General features: G+C 31.4%; 1 protein-coding gene across 1 annotated transcript; it reads right to left on the reverse strand.

The window, feature by feature from the left end:
- Positions 1 to 858: 858 nt before the first annotated feature.
- LOC133680587 (beta-amyrin 16-alpha-hydroxylase CYP87D16-like) lies at positions 859 to 4,332 on the reverse strand. The gene is made up of 9 exons (XM_062103604.1): positions 4,022 to 4,332; positions 2,847 to 3,177; positions 2,437 to 2,586; positions 2,015 to 2,263; positions 1,818 to 1,907; positions 1,641 to 1,719; positions 1,444 to 1,550; positions 1,174 to 1,301; positions 859 to 1,078 (listed from the first exon to the last, which is right to left on the reverse strand). Exons 1-9 carry the CDS (start codon positions 4,231 to 4,233, stop codon positions 970 to 972), a joined length of 1,455 nt encoding a protein of 484 aa, XP_061959588.1. The 5' UTR covers positions 4,234 to 4,332; the 3' UTR covers positions 859 to 969.
- Positions 4,333 to 8,113: the final 3,781 nt, after the last annotated feature.

Raw genomic sequence — 8,113 nt, forward strand, 5'->3', positions numbered from 1 at the left:
AATATCAATCTCCTTTTTTTTATGTCGTTTTCATCTAAAATTCTTGCTGCTACGATGTATATGAAATATTCAAACCTATTGGAAACTCAGACGTTAATTGACGCCTTGTTCAAAATCTGCCGTGTTAATTTATATCCACTTTAAGAGCCTAATCTTGAGTAATTATATACTTCAGGGACCAAAATGTTCCTTTCCCATTTTTTTTTTTTAACATGTTGCAGAAAAAACTAATAATCTACTGATCCGCTCTTCAAAACATAAAGTTTGAAAAATTTAAAATTCATTAGAAAAAAATTGCCTCCGGGAAAAGAATGAATAATTGAATTAAATAATATTAACGTCAAGCTGGCTGGTCGACCATACGAAATTCTTATTTGATAATGTGGTTATAATTGTTTTTTAAAATATTATTTATGCTAAAATATATCAAAATGATATTTTTTTTATTTTAAAAAAATTATTTTTGAGATCAATGCATTAAAATGATTCAAAACACAAAAAAAAATAATTAATTTTTAACAAAAAAAAATAAAATTTTTAATCCCATAACGTGATTTTTTAAAGTTTTGAAATCTTCACATAGAGTAAACAATCAAGTTTGGCCTGATGATCAATATGCCGAAGACTCCCTTAATCTCAACATAAATATCCTCTACGTACATATATAACGATGAAAAAAAATTACCCTCAAAATATTCTAGAATATATATATATATATATATATATATATATATAGACTAGAAAGTATTAAAAACGTTTATGATTTGAATTTAAATTCTTACTCTTTTTTTGTAATTTAAGAAATTATTTATAAATAAATTAAAGCATTTTAGTAACACGTGGAGAACACTTATGGAATTAAATTAGGAACTTGCTTCCGTTTCATATAGATTGATAGATAGCTTTGTTAATCTATCCAAACATAACATTGCGACAAGCCAATAAACAGGAGATTCATTTATTTTTCAATCAAGCTCTGCGAATTGAATCATGCTTTGGTGAAACCTGAATATGAACACCATCTGGGAATAATAAAATTGGACTTCGAGTGATACGTCCTCCTTTCACCTTTGTCCATCTGTTACATTAATAAACAGGAGCATAATCATCTTAGATTCTCGATACCCATGGTAGGCTATATTTTTTCTCAAAAAAAAAAAGAAATATATATACCTATATTTGGTGACCAGGACATGGAGGAAGGCCGCCATGTAAACTTTACTGAATTCTGCCCCAGCACATTGTCTCGTGCCTCCACCAAATGGCATGAAAGACTTGGAAAGAGTGACTTGGTCAAGATCCTGTAGGTTCAGTTAAACAATACAAAAAAAAATCAGCAAATCAGGACTCGTGCGCAACATATTCAAAACTCTTGAAAAGACATGGATTTCCGTTTTTTGTTTTGTTTTTATCCTGAAAGCTTTTCATGATAAAATGGCACACCTTCCAGCGCCATGGATTGAACTTTAGTGGATCCTTGTATGTTTCAGGATTCAGGTGAACAATAGGCGTAACAAGCATTATAGTCCAACCGGCCGGAATTGTGTATCCTGGAAGGTGAAGATCATAAAATGCTAAACCAATCAAGTCAAAGAATTAATATTGAAAGCAGAGAAAACAAATTAAGAGAGATAGCCTACCTTTGACGTTAATATCCTTCAAAGCCTTTCGCAATAAACCAGGTGGAATATTCATCAACCTAAGCGTCTCGTTGACGACCTGTTCATTGAAAACACGTCCAAGCAAGAAACACAAATAACATTTCAATACTTGAAGCTTAGGAAGATTAATTTAACAGGTGAGATTAGGGTACTAACGCTCTGTGTAAAAGTCATTTCTTTGTATTCTTCCCATGTCAGCAGGGAATCCGGATTCTCTCTTTTCTTTAGAACTGCCTCATTCTCGGCCTGGAAAATAAATTACGAGTGTTAGAACATGGATTTATTTTTTCATTATAATGAGTAAGAACTTTGCATGGTTTATTTGGTTCTATGGAATTATTATATACACGTACCGTCAACTCTTCTAATACCAGAGGGTTTTCAGCAAGAAACTTGATAGCTAGTGTTAGTGTTGTCGACACAGATTCAAAGGCGGCGAATAAAATCCCAAAAGCGAGTTCAGCAATAAAATCCACTGTCAAAAACTTCTCTGATGCCATATCATTAATAGCTTGATCAAGAAAATCTCCAGGACGTTTATCCGGAGAATTAAACCTCTCTTTTATTATATGCCTCACCATGTTCGACATCTTCTCTTTGTCCTGGATAAATAAAGAGATGTGTGGTGATTACTTTTCGGGGAGGTAAGTTTTTCTTACGAAATATCCGTAATAATTTGAGTGGATGGTAATTAAACAATATAGCTTGTTGATTAATTTACTGAGAATCTTCCGAGAAAGAAATTTCAAATTCTAACAAATATTCTCCTCCTTACCTTCATACACTTGTGAAATGTAGTGCCAGGAATATTCAAGGGAAAGGACATGAGACTTTTGATGAAATTGGGCAAGTTTTCAATTTTCTCCCCCTTTGAGTTTTCAACATCATAACCAAATGCAACCTTCGCGGTGAAGTTGAAAATCATCTACAAAACGCCAGAAAGCCGAGTCAATCAAGAGCATAAACAACTAATTAAACAATGCTGTAATTAAATATTTGCTAAGCCTCGCAACTCAATTGTATATCTCACTTGATGAGTGAGGTTTAGATTTCGAACCCATGAAAAACAAGCTAGTAAGGCTACATCTCACTTGATGTGAATCATGTGAGGAATATCAGATCCATATGATAAATTTGCAATGTTATTCTACATAGCAGCTCTAAGTGAAAATGGTAATTAATTACCCGTGAAATAGATGATTTAACCTCAACAGGTCCCTGAGTGGACCACTGGCACAAGTTATTGTTTACTGCGACTTCAATTTGAGGAAGCATCTTTTCCCTCAGGCTCTCACCACCGAAGTGATTCAAAGTAATGCCTCTCAAGTATCTGTGCACACGACCAATCGCAGTAACCTTGGATTCACCTTCAAATGCAAACAACTTGGCAAAGGAGTCCAAATACCACATCTCCACTAAGTTGCCTTCCTGGGAAAAGATGTACTTGTTGACTTCAGGATCAGCTGAGACTATGATTGGTCTTCCAACCAGATTTGTCCGAAAAATGGGCCCATACCTGGAACAAGGGAATGTTCAAAAACAATGAAATATATATAGACCAAGATTATCATATTAGTTAGCCGTGACAAAGATGTTAGCTGCTATATCTTTAGCATTATAAAAAACGGAATATAGACCAAATATTTAGAAATGCGTTCCATTTCTTGAAAAAATAAATGCAATCCATTTCAGAACAAATTGTGGAAAAAAAAGCTAAGTAACACTTCCTCTAGCTCTTTTTTAAGTGGGACTTGAAAATTCTGAATTTCTGATTCAGTTCCAGGCTTCGACATAAGTTAAATAAAGTGATTCAATTAAAACAAAATCGTAATATTTTGAGAAATAATGGAGACCAAAATATTTAACCAAGTTCTGCAGTTTAATTTTCAAACTCTCCAAAATCAGACGTCCAAAACTTTATGAAACTAGGCATAAGCCAAAGATACTACCGAAGGTCAAGAAAGACCAGTAGCCTGAAAGCCCCAAACTGGCTTGGACAAAAGGAGATGTGATATCGTAATCTAAATGAGATGTAATTCGTGGAAAAACATGAAAAATCTAGCTAGCACCTAGTACACATGGCGTAATTTGCATGTTAGAGTGACAACTAGCACAGAGACCTGCAATTATGATCGAAAACATGAAAGAAAACCAGCAAAACTTTTAGCAGCTCAGGCATCCATTGCCTGAAGAGGAAAGAGAATTTTTTATGAAGGATTTACACTCTTGCCTACTATAAGAGGCTGATCATGGGACAATCAAACCAGACCAACATATAATAAATACACACACACACACACACACACACTCCCATGTTATATATATATATATATATATATATATATATACTCCCATGTTACCTTTGGATTCGTTTCCTGACGAATGGGTGAATATCTATGGAGTTACGGCTTGGAATAAGTAACTGAATGGTCTCTCCGATGATAGGTAGACCCATAGAACCAGGAGGGAGTTGAACTCGAACGCCATTAATTTTTGGGTATTTCCATTTAATAAGCAAATGGGTGTAATATATGACGAAAAATGCTACAAGGACCAACCCAATTCCCAACATTTTGTGCCTTTTTGCTTTATCTCTCCCTCGAAGGATAATGGAAGTGAGGAAGAGAAGCAAAGGATAGCACAAGTATTAGAAGTGAAGGTTGAGTTTGGAAAAATCAGCGAAGGATGATGCTTAAATAGACCTAAGGGCTGCCTTAAAGAATCTAAGACCCAATTGTTCCAACAAATAAAGCAACCTCTGGTTTTTTTTTTTCCTTTTTTTAATCAGGCACGTTCCTTCAAGCATAAAATACAGTAAATGTTCAGCAGATGGTCTAACCCGCAACATCATTCCATGATGGCTTGGCGTCTTGAATCAGAAGTCTAAATGCAAAGCAAGGGCCATACTTTCCTTCATGAGTTATTATCTTCCATGAATTATTATTTCATTTTCTGTAAATATATTATATAGTCAGAAACACTTAATTATTTTTTAAAAACAAAAGAAGTGAAGTAATTATTAATTGAAATATTGGAAAGATTTTTCCTTCGAGTAAATAGCTTTTCCCCTCAATTTGGATAAATACTTGATCTGGTACACACAATTGCCTTCATAATTCTTTTATCACCGAGGATTAAAACTTTGATTGGAATCCAAAAACTACAAATACCACTACTTAATTAGAAAAATATATAAATAATGCTAAATATATATAAGTGATGAAGTCCTAAAAAATATAAGTAGTCTAGGAATAGAGTTTTAGATTAAATAATCAGTTAATCAATTGGTACTAATAATCTCATCCATTCTTCCTAGCCAAGGAGGTTGATAGCTTATTCTAGATATTTGGTGTGTCAAGATGACTTGCAGCTAGAACCTGCAAAAAGTCCTCTTTAGTGGAGGTGAAGACTTTTCAACATTTAAATAAATATATTTTTAGAAAGAGAAAATAAAAGAATATTCTAAACAAAAATGCTATGAAAGTATATATGCAATAAAAAATTAAGATTGTAAACATTTATTTTAAAGGTTTCATAGTATATTTATAGCACATAAGTCTTGTTATTTTGTAAAGAAAAGGGTCTGGAATGTAATTTTACTTTAATAGCATTTAATGAGGTATATATATCATTTACATCCATATTAATGTTTGATAAAAATATGACGAGTCTCTCAAAGACTTTTATACACCTAAAAGATGTAAAAGATTAAAGTCCAAAACATTAAATGTAGTTAATCCTATGGAAGAGAAGCTCTTCCCCTAGGCTAAACTCAAGGGAAAATGGCCATTCTCTTGGACATGTCAATGGAGAATGGTTATTCCTTTAGGCCTATGGAGGTTAAACCCTTCCCTTAGACTAGACCCGAGGGAGAATAGTCATTCATTTAGGCATGCATAGGGAGGACGATTATTTTCTTGGGCGTGCCAAATAGTGTGACATGAAGATGCATTATTTTTTAAAAAAAATCAAAAGATGATAGTGATGTCTACTTGACTTGTTTTATCTAGTTTCTTTTTGAAACCGGAGTTGTCTTTGTGCACCAATTACTTGACTTTTTTATTGGTTGTAATGAAAAGAGCGAAGTTGTTCTTGTATGACTAAAACAACATTATTGAATACTTGTATTTGTTAGAAGAGTTGTTGGGCGTATAGGAGAATTGGAGTTCCCGTAGAGAGATTAATTACTATCCCATATATATATGCTAGAGTTTTGTTACGCATGGGAATTTTTTTTTGTAGAAGTTAAAAGGAAATGGAGTAGTTTTTGTTCAGTTTTCCACTGACAATGTTATTGATAAAGTTGTGGAAAAACTTCACAAAAAAATACATTTTCATTTGCTGGTGAGTTTTAGGCCTATTTTGATCCTGCAATACAAGTCTCTCATGGAATGAGATACACTTTAATGTTTAAGTTAGTATTTGAGTTTGTTTGAGCAAGTGACAAGAATGCAGAAAAATCAAGATGATGAAATATGTATTTTTTATATGTACAAGAAAGATGCTAGATGTAGAGTTATTCATATTAAACTTTTTTTAAAAAAAAAAACCCTGAGAATATAAAATATGTGAAGAATATTTGGAATAACTTATCATCTTTAAGATGGTAGTTTTCTTTCACAGTAATTACCACTTGGTACCTATATTTGAAGTCGTAATTTGTACACGTGTAAAATAAAAGAGAGAAGGGTGTATTATTAATATTAATCTATAAGTTGGAATATCGCTAACACACCCTCTTCTTTTTCAACGGCACATCAGTAAATTTATTATATTGATCTTCCATTTCATATTCATATTTTGATTTAGGAATCTTCGTAAAACTTCAAGTATTGCTTTATTAGAACCTATATGAAGGCATAGCAATTCAATTAAATATGGAGAAAAAAAATTAAACACTTGAGAATCTAGATAAACTCAATAAAACAAATTAATTTAATTAGTATTCTTAATACTAAATTATATGTTACCATGATATTTCATTGAGCACATAATGAAGTCAAAATCAAAGAAAAGTCTAAAAAATGCTAATATAGTAAGCCAGAAGACTTGAAAAAAATGCTAATATGGTTGACAGAACATTATCATTATAATTTTCATAAGACTTGAAAAAAAATAATAAATACGAAAATTGAATCTATTCGAATGAAAGCAACCCAATATAGTAAGTATTGAAATTTCAAATATATAATGTCCTCTCCATTTTATAAACTTTCCAGTGAGTTTCCTCTTTTAAATTGTTTACAATTGGAGACTTTTCTACGTGTCTCAATCTTAGAATTTTCTTGTTACGTGTTATTAATTGGACAGCGGGTCGCACTACACGGTCCCTGATAGAAGAATTAAAGATTATGATATCTTTAATTTTAGCATTCGTAGTAGAATTTGTTGAGTTAATTTAGGATTTGTAGAATTAATCGAGATATATATAAATTAATCTGAATATTTATATTAATTAAAAAAATATTATGATGATAAAACATAAAATCCTCTCATCAATATTGAAAGATCAAACAGTTTCATAACTTGAAATCCAAACATAATTGTAAATTAATTTATTCTTTAATGCATTATAGATCCTTGAACAAACTTGCAAAACACACCCCCACAAAAAAAAATTCAATGATTGAGTATAAAAAAATTGCATTTTAGAATATCATATAGCTAGATCCAAGTTAGCATTGATGGAGGATATCAAATCTAATAAAATCTAATAACTAAATTTGAGATTTAAACAAAAAAGGAAGAAAAGCTATTAAGAATTATTTATTGAGTTTTTTGTTTTTTTAATTACAAGCCACGTATTCATACGTTATAGGTGTATACAACTTTAAAAATGATAAATATCACATTAGATGTTAATATCCATTCTATCTTGATTCTATTATAAGAAAGAATCGAATTTTAAGATTAATTTTTACTAATTATGAATATGTCACATTAGTTAATAACAAGATTTAATAAGAACACTAATTCGATAAGTATCCTTAGCATTTAAGTGATGTTCACTATTCGTGTGATCCTAAGAATATTATTAATCATATATTTCACCAAATAATTAGTGCCGCTTTCTATGACCAGTACAAAATCAAATTTGTTAATTGCTAGTTAATTAGGATATTTTAATACAATGGAAATTCTGTCTCTCCTTTCATTTATTTTGGCTTTCTCTGATATTTAATATTAGGGTTTTTGATGTATTTTTTTTTTATAATTCAAGATGTCCGGACCAGCTTATTTATATTATAACTAATTCTTAGATCTATTAAATACCATGCAAACCTAATAAACAAGTAAATATTACAGGCATGACAAACGTGCAAAGACAGACTGAACTTAGATGCCAAGAAAGGGAACAATTCCCTGCCATGACCGGACCGGTAGCATGACAATTGATAACAGTTTTTTAAAAATTAATTTAATAATATGTTTGTTTTAATAATTTGTTTTTT

This window comes from Populus nigra, chromosome 19 (assembly GCF_951802175.1).
Source record: "Populus nigra chromosome 19, ddPopNigr1.1, whole genome shotgun sequence".
Classification (NCBI taxonomy): domain Eukaryota; kingdom Viridiplantae; phylum Streptophyta; class Magnoliopsida; order Malpighiales; family Salicaceae; genus Populus; species Populus nigra.